At 35.9% G+C, this 24,866-nt stretch overlaps 1 protein-coding gene across 2 annotated transcripts in view; it reads left to right on the top strand.

The window, feature by feature from the left end:
- Vps8 (VPS8 subunit of CORVET complex) overlaps positions 1–24,866 on the top strand; it is a 254,264-nt gene that overhangs the window by 127,774 nt on the left and 101,624 nt on the right. For both annotated transcript variants that reach the window (XM_048804017.1, XM_015499948.2), the window contains 2 exons: positions 4,104–4,193; positions 8,541–8,587. In XM_048804017.1, the coding sequence (XP_048659974.1) occupies positions 4,104–4,193; positions 8,541–8,587 (137 nt within the window). The remainder of the gene's footprint in view (positions 1–4,103; positions 4,194–8,540; positions 8,588–24,866) is intronic.

Genomic DNA, 24,866 nt, shown 5'->3' on the forward strand with positions numbered 1-24,866 from the left:
AGATAAATAGATCTTGGTGAAAGAACCCAATGAGACCTTCCTCCAGTGTTGAGTTTTATCTTTTTTTCTTTTTTTTGCATTTTGTATTCTTTTTTGTCATCCTCTTCAAGTCTCCACAGTCACAGCAGGGCTAATCCTTTATTTTTTTCTTATCTGTATTATGCAGTGGTTTGAACACATGGACTCAGGCATCCAGAAGTGAAGCTATGTCTCTCTGCATAATGTGAAACATGATGAATTAATCAATGAGCAAACAAATTACTCAGCAGAAACTTACCCTGAAGAAACAAGAAGTATTTTTGCTACACAACAATTATTTCTGCTGACTATTTTTTCTACATATGTATATTTTTTTACCTTGAGCCTTTACATGTCTCTTAACACCATGATTACAAGTATATGGAGTTTTTGTTGAATAATTTTTGTTGTTTCAGGGTTGCCCAGACACCTTTAGGAGTTTAATATTTTAATGTTTTAGTGATTTTTAAGCCATTCACAGATTGGGTTTGTGGACTCTTGGTAAAGAATCTCTAGTTCAGATGGTTCTCCCAATATGGACAAAATATATCATTAGGTTTTTAAAAATACTTTTTATTTTTCTGAATTAAAAAGTCAGAAAAGAGGGGCTGGAGTTGTGGCTCAGTGGTAGTGCACTTGCCTGGCATATGTGAAGCCCTGGGTTCCATCCTCAGTACTGCATATAAATATTAAAATGAAAGATCCATTTACAACTAAAAATATTTTTTAAAAAGTCAGAAAAGAGTATAAAATATAGTTTAATAAAAAATTTAAAAGCAAACATTCTAGGTCCAAATAAAGACTAAAGTACATCTCATACTCTAGACTCTTCCCTTGTATTCTTTCCTGATCCCAAATGCCTGCCTCCTTGTTCCCACCACTATCTTCATTATCCCAGTTTTTGTGATAATTTCCTGCCTTTCTATATACTGTTACTGCATCCACATGCATCCCTAATTGTGTTCTTGTTTTACATGCTTTTGAACTGTACTTAAATGAAATTATACTCTATTTTCTGATTTATTTTTGCTTTATATTTTGTTTAAGAAGTTTGGACCATTTCTTGCTTATTGTATCATATTTCCTTTTATAAATATGTCACAATTTATTCATTTTACTGTTGATGGACCTTTGGTTGTTTCTGGATTTTGACTATTAAAAATAATCAGTGCACAGTTATTCTTAGGTATGCCTCCTGAGCACAGCCACATGCATTTCTCTAGGGCAGTGGTTCTCGGTCTGGTCTCAGACAAACATTACAACATCAGCTAAGAACCTGATAGACTTCAGACTTCCTGAATGATAAACTCTTGGGGTGGGACCCAGCAATCTGTGTTTTAACAAGCCCTCCAGCTGATTTTGGTGCATGATTACTTATAATCTCTGCTTTAAGGTATATAATTGCTAGTTAATTGGAATTAATACCTTAAATATTACTGGATGCCAGCATAATATGAGAGTTCTAATTCACTCTATATCTTTGCCAGATTTGAAAACTTTGTGAGTCTGGTGATGTGTAATGGTATCTAATTATGTTTTGAGTTTACATTTTCTTAATTGCTATAGATAGCCTTTCCCTGTTTAGTGGCTATTTAAATTTCCTCTTTGGTGATGTGCCTGTTGAAGTCTTTTGCCCAATTTTTTTTCAATTGAATGTCTTATACTTATTGATTGGTAGGATTTCTGTATGTATCATGGATGTTAGTCTTTTTTCAAAAATGTACTGCAAATATCTTCTCCCATTCACTGACTTTTTCCCTCAATCTTTTGTCTTTTTAAGAAAAGTGTTTTTTAAATAGTATAATCAATTATTCTCCTGTACTTAAAAAGATATCTTCCTTTATTATCACCTAAAACTTTTGTTTTGTTTGTTTTATAGTGGTGCTATGAATGAAACTTAGGGTTAGGGAAGTGCTCTGTCACTAACTCTTGGGTCTTTTTTTTTTTTTAATCTTTAAATCTGGGATCCAGTTGAAAGCAATTTTCATATGTGATATGAAACTGGGATCTAGTTAATTTTGGAGGTATCCTGTTATTTTTAAGAAATACAAATGTCCTGTCTTCCCAGCAGCATTTATTATAACATGGTCATAAGTATATCAAGGATCTCTATACTTGGGCTGCTTTCTGGTCTTTCTGTTTCATTAGCCTCTTTGTCTATCTCTGCATCAGTACCATACTATTTTAAGATATATAGTATATCTCTATATCTTTAACAAGGTCGTGACTAGTATAAACTTTGAATACTTTCAAGTACATTTTGGAATCAGCTGATAAAATTCCATAAAAAAAGAAAGAAAGAAATTAAATTTTGTGATTCTGGCTGGCCTTGCATTGAATCTGCCCATGATTGTGAAGATAATTAATTGATGCTATATATCAAGGTCCAAGTCAGTTGTTTGTCATAGTGGGTCTTAGGCTATTTCCTAATGGAACCAAGATGATGTGCTTTGGATATAGTTCAAGTGCTCCCATAAAGGTATATTTGTTAAAAAAATAAAATAAAAAATAAAATAAAATAAAATAAATTAATTGATGCTAAAGAGCATCAATAAATTAAGTCTGCTAATCTGTGATTGTATGGTATAATCTTTTATGCAATATCTTCTATAGTTTTTATGATTTTTCTCTGTAGAAATTTTCCATCCTTTGTTAGATTTACTGTTACAACTTCTTTGTGGGGGGTACTAGGGATTGAACCCAGGGATGCTGTACCCAGCCCACTTATTTATTTATTTATTATTTTGAGGCAGCATCTTATTACATAGTGGAGGCTGGTCTTCAGGTTTTGATCCTCCTACCTCAACCTCCCGAGCAACTGGGATTATAGGAATATGCTACTAAGGCTAACTACAACTTGGTATTTTTATTAATGCTTCTAGTAACAGTACTTTTGAAATTTTCACATGATGAAATTTGATCTGGTGTTTCCTATAAGGTTTTTTTGTTTGTTTTTGGTTTTTGTAGAAGGTTCCTTAACATCCTGTGGATTTCTTTATGAATGGACTTTGAAATTGTTCACCTTTTCTATCATTCTGGTTTTTTTTTCTTGTTTGTTTTGTTGATATTAAGCCACCCCTGAATTCCACAGGTAAATGCAATTTAAACCTGATATATTGTTTTTGTGTGTGTGTTTTTTGTTGGGTTTCTTTTTTTTTCAGGAATGTTGTGTCAGTATTCAGGATTAAGGTTGATGCACACTTTTCTTTCTTTTTTTTTTTTTTAAATATTGTCCCATTATGTTTAGTTATCAAAATGTTGCTGACCTTACACAATAACCTAAAGAAGTTTTCTATTCTCTGTAAGAGGTTAATTAATGCTGGTGTTATTTCTTCCCTAAATGGTCACTAGAACTAAAAGGTGAGGCCATTTGGGCTTTGCATTTTCCATGTGACATGACTCCTGACTATTCATTTGATAGCACTCATTTGATACATATGGTACAACTCTTGACTACTCTTAGTTTTGGTGGTTTTTTTCGTGTTTTTTTTTTTTTTTAAGACCGAAAAGGTACAGCTGGGAAGGCAGAATCATAGATGTTAGAATCCAAGGATAAATCCTTTCTTTGATTTGACAAAAATAAGCCTTATTAACAGTAGTTAATTAACAGTGGTTGACGTTTTAGTCTCCTTAAGACTATAGTTGATTTCTGAAGATTCTTCCAGTTTAAATCCACAAGGCCCAGAGATAAAGTTTTAGAATTCTTAGGCAAGAAATTGCAACCATACTCTTTCTCATTTCTTTATTGCTTTAGGCTCAAGAGTTTAAATTTATTGACAGGGAAACTTTTGTTCTTTATGTTCATCCTATAGATATCATAGCCAGAATCCATAGTATTATAGTGCTTTCATTTCTAAGAACTCTGAATTACCCTTTGTTAAATTGAACTCTGAATTATTATAAGGTACACATCTAAATTTGCTCATTTGCAGTGTGCCCTTTAAACTGCAGCGCTAAATCAAGGTCTCCTGAAAAGCAATGTGAAGCTTTTGACAATATTGAAATAGGTAATCATAGCTCACATCTGTGAATATTCTATTTAAAAGTACCATTAAAAATGGATTTTTCTTTTCATTTAACTCCAGGAACTGGTATCCCTGAAGCCCTGTAAAGCTGCTGAGTTGGTTGCTACCCACTTTTCTGGACAGATTGAAGTAGTCATTAAAAAACTTCAGGTAAGCTCCGGTTGTGGCTCAGTGATAGAACACTTGCCTGGCACATGTGAGGCGCTGAGTTCGCTCCTCAGCACCACATAATAATAGATAAATAAAGGTATTGTGTCCATCTACAACTAAAAAATATTTTTTTTAAATTTTCAGGTAAATATACACACATATATTGGGCAAAAAGATAATAGTGGAAAGAAATGAATTTCCACCTAAGAACTTCTGATTGTAGTCATTTCTTAAGTTTATAGTTGCCACATAATAATCTCTATGTTGGGTGTGTATGTGTTTGGGAGTAGCTGTGTGATGATCTCTGAGTCTGGAAATGAAGGAGTTTGTCTTTGGGCATAACAAAGAAACATCTTTGGAACTGTAACCTGTACTTATTCTAAAAATCACCACTCATAGAAAATCCCCTCTTCTCTCCCTCTTATTTTGCTATAGGACCCACAATCTTATTCTCTTTTTAGGTTTGTTTTACTTAGTTACTCACTACCATATGGCCACATGATAGAGGTAAGGAATAGACAATGACAGGGACATAAAACACAACACAGAATCTTCAAAGGGCAATAATAGTGGTGGGGATTAACTGCAAGGTAAAAACCAGAACATGAGTGAGTGGGAGATAGTTGGCATGGAGACAAAGGTATGGAAGTCATTGGTTTAAATTAAATACATGTTGCAGGGGCTGGAGTTGTGACTCAGTGGTAGAGTGCTCGCCTAGCATGCTTGAGGCACTGAGTTCAATCCTCAGTACCACACAAATGTAAAATAAAAATATTGTGTCCACTTAAAACTAAAAAATATTTAAAAAAATACATGTTGCAGCTCTACTCTGTTCCTCAGTGTGCATGAGGACATGAATAAGAAGACAGCCTTTCCTTTAATATTTTCTATGGAACAGAGAAGCATTTATATAACTATAATATAATGGTATAAGAGCTACCTTAAAGAAGAGATTGATGGACTATGAGAAAGTCAGACAAGGATTCCCAAAACTATCTGAATTGGGTCTCGAATAATCGATAATAGTTTTCCAAACAGAATGGGAAATGGCTTTGATAAAGTGATCTGGGCATGCGAAGACTTAAAGGAATAAAGCAGCCTGTGTGTTCAGAGTATGTCAGATCTGTGTGAGGTGTGATACGTGGAGAGCAACGGTGGGCTAGAGACACGTTGGAAGAGATAAGTTAAAATTACAGAGGCTGAAAATCTAGCTTTGGGCCTGATATCATATGTAATACTAAGAAATTTATACTTACTTTCTATGTGTTTAGGCAAAGGATGGCATCATTAGATCCATTTTGTAGAAAATTAACTCTGGCTTGCAGTGTGGAGAGTGGAGTGGCAAGGAGAGCAAATGGAACAGAGAGAACAATTAAAAAGCAAAAGGTCTAGGCAAAAGATGTGAGGACCAGGACAAAGTCATTAGTAGTGAAGAGGACAGATTCCAGATGAAGTAAAATGTATAGCACTTTGAAATTAATTGAATATAATGAGACAATTTAAAAACAATTCCCAGATATAAGGCTTGATTGTCCAGCATTATGCCCATTTTTAACTCCGGGCAAAGACACATCTGTTAATTCCACAAATATTTATTCTGTTTGTCCAAAAACATTTAATTTCTATAAATACAATCACTGCTTCCAAGGAAGAAAATAAACTGAAAAGCAATTACAGATTCGTTTGACTGGAATGATGATAGCGTACTGCCCAGGATATTGAGAAAGTACATAGAGGGACAGGTGTTTTAGTCAGTTTTTTTTTGCTGCCATGACTAAAGGATATGACCAGAACAAGTATAAAGGAAGAAGAGTTTATTTGAGGGCTCACAGTTTCAGAGGTCTTAGTCCATAGAAGCCAGCTCCATTCCACAGGGTTTGTGGTGAGTCTGACATCATGGTGGGAGAGTGTGGCAGAGGGAAGCAGCTCACATCACGGTGAAGCAGAGACTCTACTCCAAATACAAATATATACACCAAACCCACACCTTAATACCCACCTTCTCCAGCCACACCCTACCACTTCAGTTACCACTCAGTTAATCCCTATCAGAGGATTAAATCACTGATTGGGTTAAGATTCTTACAACCCAATCATTTCTCCTCTGAACCTTCTTGTATTGTCTTACACGTGAGCTTTTGGGGAACACCTCACATCCAAACCATAACAACACATTATAACCAGTCTTTTGGGGGCTGGGAAGACAGATACTTCTGCTCACACCATTCCCAATCCCCAGAGCTTCTCTACCCTTTAAAAATCTGGTAAATCTTACTTGTTTTGATGGTACTGTCATCATTGCCCTTTAAAATGTAATATTATCAGTTTCAGGATTTCTTTTTCCTGTATTCTGTCTATAAGGATATTAAGAAATGGAGAGGCCTAATAATCAAATATAATGTCATTCATTACATAAATATATAAAAGCTGAAGTGTAATGGATAAGAAAAAAAAATGTCTATTTGACCATGGCCCATTTGCTGAGTATTCTTTTAAAGAAATTTTATTCTAGAGTTTTATTGATTGTATATTCTACACAGATCTTATAAAGTACCTTTACTTCTGATGAGAAGCAATGTGCCTCTGTCTAATAGTTTTCAGAATTCTTGAAAATAAAATAAGTAAGAATGTTAAGTTATTTATAACCAGGAGGAAAGTCATGTAAAATAAAGCAAAGTGATGGAGAAAAGATAGGAAATCAAAGACTGATAAAGACTAGTAAGTATGTATGTGTCAGGTTTGGGTTTTTTAAAAATTTTTTATTTTTTGCAGAATGATGATCAAATCCCGGGCCTTAAACATACTAGACAAGCACTCTACCATTGAGCTATATCCCCAGCACTTTTTAAAAAAAAATTATTTTGAGACAGGGTCTCCCTAAGTTACCCAGACTGGCATCAAACTGGTGATCTTTGTGCCTCAGCCTCCCAAGTAGCTGGGATTACACATTGCACCTGGTGTGTCAATCTTCTTAAAGACTGAAATAAATAAATAAATATATAAATAATATATAAATTATATAATTAATAAATTAAATATTTACCTTTTTTGTAGTTGTACACGCTAACTTTATTTATTTATTTATTTTTATGTGGTGCTAAGGATCAAACCCAGAGCCTTGCACTTGCAAGGCGAGCGCTCTACCACTGAGCCATGACCCCAGCCCCAAGACTGAAATATATTTTTAAAATTATATTCTATATGACATTAATTATTTTCACTTTGGAAGTCTCCTCCTTCTTACAGATGAAGGTTGAGTGTGTCATTAAAAAAAAAGATGAAAAACTAAGCATGTATAATTTTTATTTAGGTTCCCCAAAACTTAGAAACATGTGGTATAAGATGATTTATCTCATTTAATTCTCACTACTACCCTGTGCAGAAGGCAGAGAAGATATTGTTGTCTCTCTGCTCTCTGCTTCCTCATAAGGAAATTGAATGCTAACACAAAGTCATATAGCTAATGAGTGTCAGAAGCAGAACCCAGATTTTATGGCATATTGATTGCAGACACATTGCAATTTGATTGCTATATCCAGTGTATCAACAATGAACATGTATTGTATGAATGACTATTATATCAACAGTGAATTTGTCTTGATGGTGTTTGTTAATTTGGGCCTCAAACTCCCACCCTACCTAAATAAACTATTTCCCAGCAGGCTGTTGACACAAGGAATACAGGTAAAGCCGTTTGAAACCTATCAGTGCCAGGAGCAGAGCAATTCAAACACCTGCCATTTGGAGGGCCTCATTCTGGGAACAGCTCAGGAGTTTTTCTTAGTAGGAATCTTTTTTTTTTTTTTTTTTTTTTGAGATAACAAGTTGTATCTCTTCTGCACTCAAAATTGAATGTGTGACAATGATTAGAACTGTTGGAAGGACATAAAGGACCTCCAGATGATTCTTTAGAATTTCTTAGAACCTCATAGAGGCTTAATGAAATGGGAAGATATGTATAGAGGCTTAACAGAATGTTAAGCATATATGTGTATTTTTTTTTTAATTTTTTTTTATTGGTTGTTCAAAACATTATAAAGCTCTTGACATATCATATTTCATACATTAGATTCAAGTTGGTTATGAACTCCCAATTTTACCCCAAATACAGATTGCAGAATCACATCGGTTACACATCCACATTTTTACATAATGCCCTATTACAGTGGATGGGGTAGAGAGAGAAGATGGGAGGGGAGGGAGGGGGGATGGTAGAGGATAGGAAAGGTAGCAGAATACAACAGTTACTAATATATGTGTATTTTTAAGAGGCTGTCTAGAGTAGTTCATAATTTGGAAAATTCATTTTAGTACTTAATTATATTTTTTTATTGTTTTTCTCTTCAGAACCAGGTTTTACTTTTCAAATTTTTGAGGAGTCTTCTTGACCCCAGGTATGTTAATAAACTTTAGCTTTTCATAATATGTAGATGAGAAATAAAAGCAAATAAACTGAAGTTAAGATAATATTCAAAGTATCTAAATAGTATAATTAGCTCATGATTTTTAATATCAGAGTAACTATTACATAGATTAATTTGTTCATGGTCTCAAAATAGGTATCGCCAGTTATATTCTCTTTCCACTTGAAGGTGAGCATGTGTAATAAGTTCTCATCAATGTAAATGAAAACAATGAATCCATTTTTGAGGACATGCTTCAGGAAGAATTTGATGATCATATAATTCCCTTTTCAACCTTAGCTTCACTCCTGCCTGTTCCTTATTCTGTGTGGTAAATGAATAGCTTTACTTTTAAAAATATATAGTTCCAAGCCCACCTCTAAATCTATTACTTTTAAACTCTCACTTGATATGTTTAGTGCTGAATAACTTCCTAATGGTAGGGAAAGAAAGTTTAAATGTGTTTTTCACCTGTTACTGTAGAACTTACCAAATAAAAACAAATCCTAGGAGATGATGAAATTAGTAGGCAAAGAGCTTTACATGTGGGATCTTAAATTTTTACTGTGACTAAGTGGAGTACATTGGGAGTTCAATGTAATAATGTGTAACATCCTCTAAGTTAGTATAAATATGTATTAGCATAACCAGAGAGGCTTTTGAAATTTCAAAAACACCACAGAATGATTGAGGGTGGGGATATTTTAATGCACACTTAAAGTTGAACACTAACTTTCTTAATCTTTTTTTTTTTTTTTTTTGAGTACAAGGGATTGAACTCAGGGGCACTCAACCACTGATCCACATCCCTATTCCTATTTTGTATTTTATTTAGAAACAGGGTCTCACTGAATTGCTTGGCACCTTACTTTTGTTGAGGATGGCTTTGAATTCACGAGTCTCCTGCCTCTGTCTCCCAAACCTTTGGGATCTTAGGCATGCACCACTGCCCCCGGCAAACTTTCCTAATCTTAAGTGTAATATCTGAAGATGTTATTTTCATATTAGACATAAAAATCTTAGGTTTCATTATAATATACACTCCTTATTTACTTACTTTAGCAATTATAATATCAATTTTAGTTATTTCAGTATTCTGTGCTACTTTTAAATATCAAAATACCAGTAATTCTGTTGATCAGGATAATTTTTGGAAAGTTTAGTCATTTACATCTTGAGCAAGCTGTGCTGCATTTAAATTTAGAGTCAAGCAAATGTGTAGGTAAAAAGCAGTCTGACTGCATATGTCATTCTACCCCAGTTCAAGACCTTTTCAAAGTATCTGTTTGGATTTCAAGTTCTCAGATTATTACTGAGGCTAAGACATTTTTTATTTTAATTTCTGTTCATTATTTGTATTGCTCTCAGAATGAGTTTGGGCCCCTGTCTACTTCTAGGATTAGCTGATGGAGATATTGTAGAATTGGGGTTGGGGGTAGAAGGGAAGGGAGAGAGTTGGAAAGAGAATGGCGGAGAACTGAGTAGGGGAGACCAGAGAAAAGTCGGAGACTGAACTGATAGAAGAGGAGAGAAGCACCCAGCATCCAGGAAGAGTATTTCCCTGCTCTTTCTCCAGGTCCTGACCCCCTCTGTTCCCATGGCCAAATTCCATCTGTCCCTTACCCATGCTTTGTCCAGTGTTAAGCTCTTCTCTAGGATAATTTATTTTAACCAAGTCTTTTCCCCAACCATCCTGCCTAAAGAGACTCATGCTGGAAGAACAAAGGAAGCTCAACTTTGAACTTGGCATTTTCTCAAATGGAAGGAAGTATAGTCATGGTGGTGACCAGATATCATTTTTTTAGAAAAAAATTATCAATATTAGGTAATGTAAATATCATTATAGTCATTTGCTTGTGGTGTCATGATTGCTGCTTAAGCTTCTCAGTAATAAAAATGACAAATAACAGAAGGATAGAGGTGTTCAATGGAAAGACTTTCTTGGTTATTACCTATACCTAGATTTAAAAGATTCTAATTAGATGAGACCCTTTAAGAATACTGCGAAAGTTGTTTTGTTCACTAGCAAACCACAAAATTCTTATACTTAAGAAGCAAATATATTTTATATCCCTAAAGTAACCCTAAACCTGGATAGTTACTCCAAATTAAGTTGTCACATGAATCCTCTCCTGTGATATCAGTTCAGCTGCAGCAGCCTTCTCTGACATTCCTGGGAAAGAAGCAGTACACCCAGAGCCCTCTGCTTCCCTCCCCATAAAAAGCAGGGTGACCTAGAATGACTTCACTCTGACAGCAGCCAAATTTCCAACATTGCTTTTTGCCTAACAGAAGTAAAGAGCCTTGAATTAACCAGATTGATACTTTAGCTACACTTTAAAAAAGAGTTCATGTTCTGTTAATCCACCTCCAGATGTCAAAGACCCTATTCTGCTTTGAAAGCCCTGGTTCCTGAATTCATCAGACTTTATCCTCTTACTTTGTGTCTAATACAGGAGTCAAACATCAATTCAGATTATGCTTTAAGTTTGTTTTTTCAATTTGATGTTTGGCCTTTCTATAATTTTTAGGTTAAAGGTATTTTAAGGCTGGGGATATAGCTCAGTGGTAAAGTGCTTCCCAAACATGTATGAGAGAGACCCTGGGTTCAAAGCCCAGCACCAAAAAACAAACAAACAAAAAACCCAGTAAATAATTGTATCTCAACCTAACCTATTAAAGCCTGTTTACCTATAGTGTAAATATATAATACTAGTACTATATTGAATTCTGGATTAAGGGAGAGAAATAAAGAAGGTTGAGTTCAGAGGAAGTAAAGAAAGAAGTTGTTTTTGCTTTCTTGTTTTCAGAGCTATTCTCTGACAAAGACTCAACGTTATTTAGAAAAATATATGCCTTTTTTTTCTATAGGGAAAGGACAGAATGAGGAACATTTTTAGGGGAATAGTAAAATGATTTTTAGGGGTACTTGGTGGGTTTGGAGAATAGACAGAGGCCTGGAACAAAATCTGTTTGGCCCACAGAGTGGACAGTAGTATGTCAAAGATTACCTATGGGACCAAAGTGGAGGACAATTTCTATAGAAGTCCATTTAGGTGTGTTGACAGACTTCCGTCCCTTCCCAAAATGTGACTTCAGTTAATGAAGAGTCAGGAAGCAAGAGGAGATTGTTTCTCCTTGGTGGGCTGGACTTTAGGCAGAAAAGGGGGAAATGCAATAGAAGGGGAGACACAGAACATGGGAGGAACCTGGGATCTGAGGTAGGTTATAGGGCCTCTCAGCATGTCAAAGCACCCAGTTTGGGGGTATCATTTTCTGGGACCCAACACTGTATTTGTTGACTAACCTAAAGGATTAAAGTCTTGTCAGGCACTGGGAAAACTAAGGAGGTATGAGAAAAGATGTAGGAACAAAAGAACATTAAAAAATAGGTATTTGGCCCAGCCTCACAGCTTTCGAAGGCAGCCAACTTTACACTATTTTTGCCTGCCTTTCTTTCTTTCTTTTCTTTTCTTTTCTTTTCTTAAGCAATAGATTTTTTTTTTTTTTTTAAAGCTCCAGGTTTTTTCCCCCATGAAACGTCTATACTAGCATTCTGGAAAGTAGGGAAAATGAAAGAAAAGTTATTTTGAGTTATTTTGATCTTTTTGAATGGAAGGAACATTTTTAAGATATCAACCCTCTGTGTTAAATAACATTTCAAAATTAAGATGAAAGATTGTAACATTATAAATGTTCATGAACATTAATATATTAAAACACATTCCTTCTTCAATGAGTGCCTTCAGTGGCCAAGATGATTGTCAGCTTGGTCAGTTTTCCTTGTCGATGTCAGATATTTTAGTATTTTATTAGAAGTTCAAATTCTACCTAACATCATCTAATTAACCACTTATAAGAACATGTCATATCAGAATGTTGCTTTTTTGTTGTTCTTGCCCCCAAAGCTTGAGTGAATAAGATCTCATTCCTGTATATACAGTTTGTGCATATTTGATTTAACATTTATATCAAGTTATTTTTGAGGGAGTAGTTTTTCATTTTGTTAACAACATTTTTAAAGTAACAAATCATCCAGTTAAATTCATATGTATATATTTGTTTCTTTATCCAATTTCTTTAAGTTATCTTTGTTATATAATAATTTCATCACCAGAATGACTTGAAGTATTGGTGGCATCTGTACATGGAAAGATTAAATAGTTTTGCAGGGAGATGTGGTTAATCCTCCAGAAACAAATTACTTGCTTGAATTGAGGCCAACAGCTTGGGAGAAAGGATTTGCATCCTCTTCCAGTTCTGTCCTTTGGACAGCTGCTGAACAGAGGCCTACTCCACCCCCCCACTCCCTTGCTCCCGCTGGCCACCAATTCTTACAGTTTGGATATTCTCACATCCAGATGCAGGCCTGTTGTGCAGTGGGCATGCCTAAAGGATAATACAAAAGGATGCTGATGTGTTTTGTGAGGCCTTGAGCTGTATAGGAATAAAGAGAACTTGCAAATATATTTATATTCAAAATATTATCAGTGTGATATTCCTGGTAATGTCAGTTTAGCCTTTGTTAACAAAGTCCTATAGGCCTCTGAGATATGTATTACTATTTTTTTGAAGGGGAAAAAAAACACATAAAATGTCACATTGTATTTTTAAGTCTTTAATCAAAATAAAATAAACATTGAACTTTGCTAAAAAAATGAGTAACTTTGCCAAAAAGCAAAATATAGATTATGGAAATGGTTATACACTGGAATTTAGTTTAATCTGTCAGTATTACTGTGGATCTTTTTGAATGGAAGGAACATTTTTAAGATATCACCCCTCTGTGTTAAATAACATTTCGAAATTAAGATGAAAGATTGTAACATTATAAATGTTCATGAACATTAACATATTAAAACACATTCCTTCTTCAATGAGTGCCTTCAGTGGCCAAGGTGATTGTCAGCTTGCTCAGTTTTCCTTGTAGGTATCAGATTTTTGTTAGTATTTTATTAGAAGCTGAAATTCTACCTAACATCATCTAATTCTCCCTCCTCGTTCCACCTTGTGTATATGCATTTATTTCTTGATTCCTTTATTTAGTAGTTATTTATTGTGAGATTCATGTTCGTAATCAGTTTTCCTAACCCAAACCTGTCTCCTCTCCTTTATTTTATGTCTTAGTAAATGGTGTCATCTACCCATCTATTTTATTTAATTTGGGAATAACCACAGCATACTAAGTACTATGGCTGGCGTGGGAGATAAAAAGGTGAATAAAGGCTCTGCCTTTAGAGCATTGACATTCTAATGGAGGAGTAAGCTGGCAATTCTAGTGTGTCTTGAGCGAGTGATGATCAGTGTCTTCAGTGCCAAAAGTGATGATCATATTTTCACTTTCTTGACTCATTGCTACTTAGCCTTCTCAGCCACACCACATAGAGCCACTCCTCAAAATCTATAAACTGTCTTTTCTGTATCTCTCACATGTGAATCCTCCTCTTGTCTATACCCACAGTGTCCAGTTTCAAGCACTCAGCATCTCTCCTGGTTTTTGTAGCTGGTTTCCCATCCAGCCTTACTAATGCTGCTGTTTCCGTTTTCAACAAACAAATAATGATAATGTCCCCCTCCCTTCTCACAGTTCTTTCATTTCCTATTACCCAAAGTGAGATCCAAACTCTTGTTGTACAGGCCCTTCCTTTTTTTTATTCTAATTAGATATACATGACAATAGAATGCATTTTGACATATTGTACACAAATGGAACACAACTTCTTCCTCTGGCTGTACATGGTGCAGAGTCACTCCAGTAGTGTAATCATACATGTATATAGGGTAATAATGTCTTGTCTCATTCTACCATCCTTCCATCCCCAAACCCCCACCTCTCCCCTCACTACCCTCTACACAAACCAAAGTTCCTTCGTTCTTCCCTACTCCCCACCCTACTATGGATTAGCATCTGCTTATCAGAGAAAACATTAGGCTTTCAGTTTTTTGGGATTAGTTTATTTCACTTAGCATGATACTCTCTAGTCTTACCCATTTGCCTTCAAATGCCATAATTTCATTCTTCTTTAAGGCTGAATAATATTCCATTGTGTATATGTACCACATTTTCTTTATCCATTCGTTTGTTTAAGGGAATCTAGGTTGGTCTATAGTTAGCTACTGTGAATTGAGCTGCTATAAACATTGATGTGGCTGTATCACTGTAGTATGCTGATTTAAGTCCTTTGGGTATAAACTAAGGAGTAGGATAGCTGGGTCAAATGAAGTTTCCATTCCAAGTTTTCTGAGGAATCTCCATACTGCTTTCCACAGTAGTTGCACCAGTTTGCAGTCCTACCAGCAATGTATGAGTGTACCTTTTTCCCCACATTCTCACCAATACTTATTATTGCTTGTAGTCTTGATAATTGCCATGCTGACTAGAGTGAGATGAAATTTTAGAGTAGTTTTGTTTTGCATTTCTCTAATTGCTACAGATGGTGAACACTTCTTCATATGTTTGTTGATTAAATTGTATTTTTTTCTTCTATAAATAAGAGACCCAGAATAGCCAAAGCTATCTACAGCAAGAAGAGTGAAGCAAGAGGCATCACAATACCAGACTTTAAACTATAGTATTAGAGCAATAGTAACAAAAATGGCATGGTATTGGTACCTTCTATTTTGTATCATTGGTCTACATGACTATGTATCTACTATCTACATAGTCATGTAGACCAATGATACAAAATAGAAGACACAGAGACTAACCCACATAAATATGGTTATCTCATCCTAGACAAAGACACCAAAAACATATACTGGAGAAAAGATAGCCGGTTTAACAAATGGTGCTGGGAAAACTGGAAATCCACGAGTAGTAAAATGAAATTAAACCTCTGTCATCCTGCACAAAAATCAATTCAAAAGTGTATCAAAGACTTAGACACTAGAACAGAGACCTTGTGCCTAATAGAAGAAAAAGTAGGCCCAAACCTTCATCATGTTGGTTTAGGACCTGACTTCCTTAATAAGGCTCCGAAAGCACAAGAAATAAAATAAGAACCAGTAAATGGAATGGATTCAAACTAAAAAAACTTATTCTCGGCAAAGGAAACAATCAATAACGTAATGAGAGAGCCTACAGAATGGGAAAAAATCTTTACCACATATACCTCAGATAGAGCACTAGTCTCCAGGATATATAAATATTAGAGTAGTTTTGATTTGCAAAAACTTAACACCAAAAAAACAAATAACCCAATCAATAAATGGGCTAAGGAACTGCACAGGCCCTTCTTGATTGGTTCAGGCCTGCTTGTCCAGCTTCATTGTCTTCCATCCTTTTCTCCTTTGTTCCTCAGCAGTTCTGAACTACTTGCTCTTAGGATACATATTGTCATTCCTCCTCTGAATACATGTTCCTCCCTCTGTCCATTTTGTTTTCTTGAGAGCAATTTACCTATTTTTTAAAAGTTATAAAGCTATGTGCTTTGATCCAGTGATTCCATTTTGGAAAATATGTTTTAAGGAAATACTTTGAAATTAAAAAGTAATACTAAAATATCTATATTAACATTTATAATAGGAAAAGTTATTTTTAAAAGGGGAGTTATGGAAAGATGGCCCCTAATATGTAAACTTAATTGAATACCAAGTTGGCAAACATAGCAATGTGAATTTAAAAATAAATTTACATTGGAAAAATATGTAACATTTAATAGTATGCCACATACTGTTTGTGTGATTGAATAATAGAAAGAGAATATGTAGAAACATGGATAGCTTAATGATCACTTTGTTCTTTTCCCCCATAAATTAGTTTGAGTTAATAATAAAAATGAGAGTAGTTGTTGGTACTTTGGAAGGGTTCTTTGCTTTTCAAATTTCTGATACAATGAAAACTGGCATGTAAGTGCTATATATTAAAATTTCAAAATATTTGCTTTATTTTTACTTAAATAGTATTTCCAAATATATTACCCTATTTTGCAATGCAAAGGACATGTTTTAAGGTATCCTGTGTCATACATACTGTTATGTATGTTACTCTTTTCTATTCATTGCTAGTGTGTTTTGTCTCTTTTTCTTTTACTCATTATCTGCCTTCTTTGGTTTCAGTTGGACATTTTCTATGAATCCATTTTTTAATCTCAACATAAAAGCTTACACTTTTTTTTAACCTTTTTAGTGCGTGTTCTTTGTTAGAAGTACACATTATAATTCATCCAAGTTCAATTACAAATACTACTGTAGCATTTCATGGGTAGTACAAATATCTTATAATAGAGTCTTCTTAATTCTTCCCTGCCATCCCTTATAACTGTCATTCATTTCACTTTTCCATGTACAATCACTGGATGCATTATTGCTATTCTTTCAAACAAACCATTATCTAGTAGGTCAGTTAATAATAAGAAAAATGAAAGATTTTTTTTAATGTTCACTATGCCTTCTCTAATCCTCTTCATTTCTTTATGTAGATTCAAGGTTCTGCTCTATATCACTTTCCTTCTTGTAAGGCACATTTCTTGCAAGGCAGGTCTAACAGCAGCACATTCCTTCCAATTTTTCTTTGTCTGAGCAAGCATTTTTTCTTCACTTTTGAGAGAGAGTTTTGCTGGATGCAAAATTCTAGGGTGATGGGGTATTGTTTCTTTTCTTTAAATACTTGAAATATTTCATTCTACTCACCTCTTGTTTGCATGATTTTTGAAGAGAAGTCTGTTGTAATTTTCATCCTTGCTCCTCTACAAGTAAGGTAGGTAAGGTATTCCATGTACCTCCTTCCCTGTGACCAGCCTCTGCTAAGATTTTCTTTTTCTGTAGTTCAAATGTGATATGCCTGGGGGTGGATTTTTTTTTTAATATATATTTATTCTGCTTGGTGTTCTTTGAGTTTCTTGGATCTGTGGTTTGTTGTCTGTCATTAATTTTTGGAAAACTGTCATGTTTTAAATCTTTCTTCTTTCCTTTCCTTCCTATTACCATTAAGCATATGTTACACCCTTTACCCCACCTACTGAAATGAGACAGGGACTCTAGTTGCCTATTTTGCTTCCCCAGGTTAATTAGACTCTGATGAAACCCCACTCAGACTCTGATAAAATACTTTTCCCCGAGGGCAGGTGTATTAGTTTGCTCAGGCTGCCTTAACAAAGTACCTCAAACTGGATGACTTAAACAACAGAAACTTATGGTTTCTCAGTTCTGGATGCTGCAAGTATGAGATCAAGTTGTTGGCAGGATTGTTTCCTACCCAAGGCTGCAAGGAAGTTCTGTTCTGTGCCTCTCCCCCAGCTTCTGGTGGATTGCTGCAATCTGGCACCCCTAGACTCTGAGAAGCACCACACTGATCTTGGCCTTCATCTAAACCAGAATTCCCCCTGTGTGTGTCTGTGTCATTTTCTCTTCTTATAAGGACATTGTCATATTGGATTAAGGACCAACCCTGCCCCAGTGTGACCTTATCCTAACTTATCCTGTTAATTACAACTGCGAAGACAATTTCCAAATGATGTCACATTTTGAGATACTGAGAGTTATACTTCAGTTTATGGATTTGGGGGAAAACAGAATTTATCATGTGTTTTTGAGAACAAAATGCTGTGGGCATGTTTTAAAATGTCTACTTTCCCCCTTCCCCAGGTAGAAACAGGAGATATTTTTTTCTCTGATCTTTACAGTAAGAACACGGTGGTTCTCAGGGGGAAGGGGGCTAAACTCCAGAAGTGTGGGAACCCTCCAAAGACTGAACCCCCTGGAATTTTTAACTTTCAAATTTGTCTATGATGAACCTTCATCAATTTGTCAATGACAGTTTTAAATTTTCCTACCCCATTCTGACTCCAGAAGCCACAGTATCTGCTCCCACACTTATGCTCCAATAAGATGTGATTTTCTGTACCAACCTCTCTGTCTTTTTCTAGTTTGGGGGACAACAGTTTGCCCTTGCCCTAATTCTTGGATGGAGCTAAGAAGTGTTGTTGATTTTTCACTTCAACATTCTTCATGTGAGCATGGAATGACTATTTACATGCCAGACCAGAAACCAAAAGTCTTTGTTTGTTGTATGTGCAGTTTTATGTGGTCATCATAATAATGTATAGTAGTCTGCCCTAGCATCAGTTCCAAAACCACTTCTGGAATTTGTTTGGTTTAAAGATAGGGTCACAGAATTGCCTCTTATGTGTGTCTTTCATTTCCAACTTTGACCTGAGGGAGAGATTGGCATCAAATTTCTCACCTAACCCTGGAAGTATACCAGTTTAGGTATTATGTTAAAGATGCCACTGCCTATATATTTCCAGTCTTTCTCAGCTTGGGCCAGACAACCCTTGTGAATGTGATGACTGGCAGATTTTTGTGGTAAGGAGAACTTTACATTAGGAAAAATATACATGATGAAAATGACTACAGAAATTATTATTATCATTACTTATTATAGTACTTTGGAAAAATTTTAGTTACCCTATGGGTGTTTCTGGTTTTGGAGATTGAACCCCAAGTTATACAACCAGCACCACTGTGGGTTTTTAATTGAAATCTATATAGCATTGGAATGATCCAAATACTCTCTCTACCTGATATATTTATGAAAATAAATGGTTGTCTAAAATCATCAAGCTTTTATATTTCTTAGCTTATGAAGTCTGTTCTTCCTGCCTGTTCAGGAGAATAATTAAAACAATACTTTCTTTTTCATGAATGTCAGAGGAATAACAAAAATTTTATTAACTTTTGAAGAAGTACATTTTGCCACTTGATTAGTCAAACCAGGAAATGAGAAATGACCAAAATCCCTTAAAGCCAACTCTCTTAGATCTACTGTTGCATTAGTTTGGTGTGGCAGAATCTTTGCTATCAGATGGAATCATGTGCTTGTCTGCTTCCGTCTGTGCCTCATAAAAGTTTATAAGGGATTGTAGCTGCTCTTATCTGAGGGACTTCTGGCAACTGTTCACAAGATGAAGGGTCATCATGGACAGTAAGAGACCAAAGGATGCCATTGGATTTCTTATTGTCAGAGTATAGATTTCCATCTAAGACAATTGCTTAGCAGGTTATAGGCATTATTTTTTTTATGTTTCATATAAATTTTCTACGTGTTGTCTTTGCCTTCTGTAAGAATCACATTTTAAGTATTTTTCAGGCAGATCGGCACACTTGTATGTTTTATTCAGCTGGCACAGGATTACATTATGGCAATTTTAATATGAAATGTGCTTGAGAAGCTGAAAGCTCAGCCTACAGACCTTGTGAAGCAACTTGATTTGAATGAAAGCTGCAGAAAAAATAGTTTTCTTTATTTTCATGTATTGTGAGTGATATAGTTAAGTTCTTAATCTAAAAGGGACTGAGTGGTCCTTTGTATGCCACACCTCAAGGACTGGATGTATGGGAATGAGTAGGGTGTTGAAGCAGATAGGATTTAGGCTAAGCTAAAGTGGCCTAAATTGTCTAAACAAGTACAGAGAGAGAAATTTCCCTCCCTAGTGATATGGAAGAAGAGCTTGGGCTGGCCTGCATGTGTGCAGTTTTTAGACAGGAGGGGGCACTGATCAAGCCCTTTTCACCCCAGCACATTTATTTTCCATGTCAAATGTTAGGAAGTCAGAATTTTAGTTTTAGAATCATATTAATTTAAGTTGTAAAATACTTATATTTTTATCCTTCCCTAGAAATGGTCTGATGTTCAAGGTTATAATTTAAAATGATTTTCGTATCCTGGATAACAGAATATATTCTTAAACGTGAATTTCAGAGTACATGGGGGTTGTGTATGCTCAGGTGCACATGTGTCACAAGGCATATGTGTGTTTTCTTTTAAAACTGACAAAAGAAAGCATGTATATGTTTTTATATACATGTAAGTTTACCTTTATAGCCAATGAAATTGTTAAAATAGATTCCCCAAATAGTAGATGAGGTTTAGGTCTAAAAGTCATAATCTTGACAGCCACTGATGTTAGTAGTATGTATGTAGCATAAATGGTAGCTAATAGAAGACTAATAGAAATAGCTTTGGCAAGTGAATATAACAGATCATGTTTATGTGCAGGATTTATAAGCAGTAGGCAGAAATAATGTAAATTTATTAATACTACAGCTTATTTATTGAAGTTTTGATTATGTTGATATTGCCTAATCATTTCCCATCAGCCACATTATTTCCCTCATAAGTGAATGCATCAAAATCTATTCATTAGAATTATTTGCTTGGTTTGATGCATATCCACATCTTCTGCTTTTATAAATGGTTTTGTCAATAAATGTTCTGAGAAGAATTAAGTACTGTGATTCATCAGCAGTTGCTTATGTCTAATCTTAATCTGCTCCATAGTCTTGCATTTATAAGACATATTAACAGAAATCTGATATAGATAAAATACTAATAACACCACCAGTTTGGCACAAACATCTGGAAAGTATACTGGCTTACCCAAATGTGGAGACACATTGGTTAACATTCCTGTTTTCTTCTGCCTAATAGCATTTTGGTACACAAACATGTTACTCCAAGAAGATATAAGAAAAAAACAAATTGCTTTGTCATAAAAACATATTGGGGAGGTTCCTTCACATATAAAGCAAGCAGTTGGACACCAACTTCAGTTTAACTCAATTTTCCATTGTCTGCTGTGGTTAGTGTCATATTCCTGGGGCTAAGGACTCAGTTCACAAAACTGCTCCCACTTCAGATGCTGATCACAAGCCCTAGATTGTTACCTGTGCTTCTGACTGACTGGCTATAAATTGGGATTCCCATGACCCCTTACTTGATTAATTTACTAGGAGGACTCACAGAACTCAGGAAGACACCTTACTTAACATGTGCAGTTTATTAGGAAGAATATTACAAAGGATAGAAAAGCAAAGGGAGGTGGAAGAGATGCACAGGGCAGGGCATGTGGGAAGATGCAAGAGTTTCCAGGACCTCTCACTACTATAAGAATCTCCACATACTCAGCAGTCTGGAAGCACTCCAAACCCCTCCCTTTTGGGTTCTTATGGATGCTTTATTATGTAGGCATGATTGATTAACTCATTGGCCATTGTTGATACATGCAACTTTGAACTCCTGTCTCCCCAGAGATGTATGGGTAGTGGAACTGAAAGTTCCAACCTCTGACCACATGGTTTGTTCCCCTGGCAACTAGACCCCTATCCAGAGGCTATCCTGGAGTCTGTAGCCACCAATCATCTCATTAGCATAAAAAAAAAGGATACTTACTACTTTGGAGTTCCCAAAGATTTCAACTTCTGTGTGCTCAAAACCAAGGACAGAGACCAAGTATGTATTTCTTATTACGCAACAACATCACAGTCCCACATCATAAAGAACTGGATTTATCATGTGTGTCTTTTAGAAAATTTCTTCATCTAGAATTTTCTAATAGAATTTGTTCCTAGCTGTCTGTGGAGCTAGTAGCCTTAGTCCCTGTAATTCTCACCCCTCTGTTGTTTCCCTCTGTTTGGAAGGCAGTCCAGTGCACTATTTCCTGTCAGTTTAGTTACATTTACATGCATTTTCTGAGCACTGTTATATGCCAAGATGCTGGGGAATGCTGTGCTAATGCTGAGGAAATAATAATGAATGCAGCATGGTCATTGCTTTTATGGAGCTGATAGTATAGTTGGGGACACAAGCACTTAAACAGATACTTTTCAAGTTATATGGTAAGAATTTAGGTGGTGATATATATAGAGAATAGCTAGGCACTGCTGGGTGCAGTGATGCATACCTGTAATCCCAGCAGCTCAGAGGATCTCAAGTTCAAGATGAGCCTCACCAATTTGGTGAGACCCTGTCTCAAAAGAAAAAATAAAAAGGGGATGAGAATGTAGCTCAATGGTAGAATATTGATGGGTTCAATCTCCCGTACCACCACCACCACCCAAAAAGGTAGAGAATAGTCAGTCACTTAAAAAAAAATTCTATATGAAAGGCAGTTGTTGAGATACAACAACAACAATTTTTTTTTTCAACTGAAAACTTGATCTTTGGAATTTATAGTCAACTTTGGAAATACTGAATTTGCCCATATCATGAGCAATCTATGCCATTAAAGTAGACCAGATAAGTTTTTGTCTTTCCACAATGTCAGAATTTATAGAATAACAATAAATTCACAGGCTACATCAATTTTATTGGCTTTAATTCACTGAATTTTCATGGTTCCCTTGGTAGCTGTGAGCAGGGCATTCAAAAGTTCATTTATTTCATTCCAATCTTAATTATCAATATCTACAACATTCAAGTCACATCACACTTTACACAAAAATATATAGGTTACAGAAAAACTGAAAAAGTTAAGCAAGCACAGGGTTTCAAGAAGCCCTACTAGGAGCAAAGGCAGAGAGCAGACACAAATGCAAACAGTCATCTTTACATGGTCAGATATGATTCCGGGTTCCAGCCACAGAACTTGTTCCAGGTGAGGAACTGTCCAGAGTTCAGAATTTGTTCAAGGTGAGTGCCCTGGCAGCAGGCAGTTTCAAAGTGGGCCACATCAAGCATGGCTATGGAGCTGAGCTAAAGCTACTAGGACAGAGTCAGAAGTTCCTGACCTGTCACTCTCAGGATGTGATTCACCAAATGGTCCGATGACAAGTTGGTGTGTGATGCTATACCGCTCTCTTAGGTGTCTCTCCTTTTATGTATTTCAAATGAGGGGGTTGCACCAGAAGTGATCTGGGGAGTTCCACCGTGATGGGGGGCAGGGACCTCAACTCAGGACAAGTGGAGTTCTTGACAGACACTGCAGAAATAAATTTAAGAGCTGGGCACAGTGGTGCATGCCTGTAATCCCAGCAGTCAGGAGCCTAAAGCTGGGGGATGGCAAGTTCAAAGCCGGTCTCAGCAACTTATCGAGGTCCTAAGCAACTCAGCGAGACAACTGTCTCTAAATAAAAAACAGAAAGGAGTTTGGGGTTGTGGCTCAGTGGTTAAGTGCCACTGGGTTCAATCCCTAGTACCAAAAAAAAAAAAAAAAATCATTTAAGGACATGCCAGTTAGAGGCACAGATTTATTTGAAAGCAGAGACACATTCAAGGGATAATATGAGCTATTTTGAAATTGAGAAGTCTTTGTGGTAAAGCAAGGAATACATTCAGGGAGAAAGCAGTCCATTTCAACTGTGACAAGCTGCAATCCCTTGGTCTGGGATGTTAATATTGATAGAGGGACAGTAGCTAGAAGCTGAACTAGAGGTGGACTTAGGGTGCAGTTACACAATTTTGTGCCAGTTTCCCCTACACTTTCACATTACCCTCTCATCATGTTACTTTTGTGGGCAAGGACACGAGCCAAATATGAGCTTGGTTGCTAAGGAGTTGATTGTTTTTGCATTGCAGTGGTTCATGGGTGCTTCTCTTTTGAGACTCAGTATCTTTCTCTGTATCCCAAAATTCTTGTCTATCTCAGCATCATTTGGTGGTATGGTGTGTCCAGTGATTAGACTTATAGGCCTGGTTTCCCTGATGTGGAGTTGATACAATTATGCATCTGTGTCCGTTTGGTAATTTTTAGTAGCACAGTTAATTTATTTATCAGTTGTACTTGTGCTATGCAGCTGAGGTTATTCTGTGTATTTGCCTAGATGAGTTACCAAGTCGTTCTGCCTTAGCACTTGTAGTCAAAATGAAGTAACTCAGGGCAAACTGCTGCTTTATAAAATGGAGTAATGTAGGGCAGGGCACAGCCTGAAAGGTACTGTTCTAAACAACATGGAATAACTCAGAGCAGGGCATAGTCTGCTGTCCACCACCCCCTCAGCAAGAATTGAAAACCTCAAGCAGCAGAAAGTTCATCTCTGACTTCTGATCAAGACTGACTATCACTGAGCTAATAAGTTAGGAAAGATTCCCTATGTCTGAATATAATCCCTCTTTCTGTAACTCAAGCCTCTTATTAGTAATAAGAAGAGTGCTGCTTACCATCATTTATAGAACACTTATCAAATCCAGATCCTTTTCTCTGGAATGCAGAGATTCCCACATTGTGACGATTGCAAGTGTGTTTAGAGACTGAAACCTCAGCTCCCAAGACAGAGGGTCCCCTGGGAGTACCCTATGAGTAATCCTGTTTCACTTGTATGTGCCGTACAATGTCAACATTTTCTATATGTCATGATATGAGAAAAGCTGGAAACTACTGCTTTAGACAACAACTGTCTTTTTTTCAGAAGTCTTGTTTCCCTTGCATTCATTTTTTTCTTATTAACCCTATTCCATTTCTTTACATATGGAGCTTTGGTTTAGGAATTCTGAAGAGAAGATAGAACTCTAAGAAGGAACTGACATATATAACATATATATATATATATATAT

This window comes from Marmota marmota, unplaced genomic scaffold, assembly GCF_001458135.2.
Source record: "Marmota marmota marmota unplaced genomic scaffold, marMar, whole genome shotgun sequence".
Classification (NCBI taxonomy): domain Eukaryota; kingdom Metazoa; phylum Chordata; class Mammalia; order Rodentia; family Sciuridae; genus Marmota; species Marmota marmota.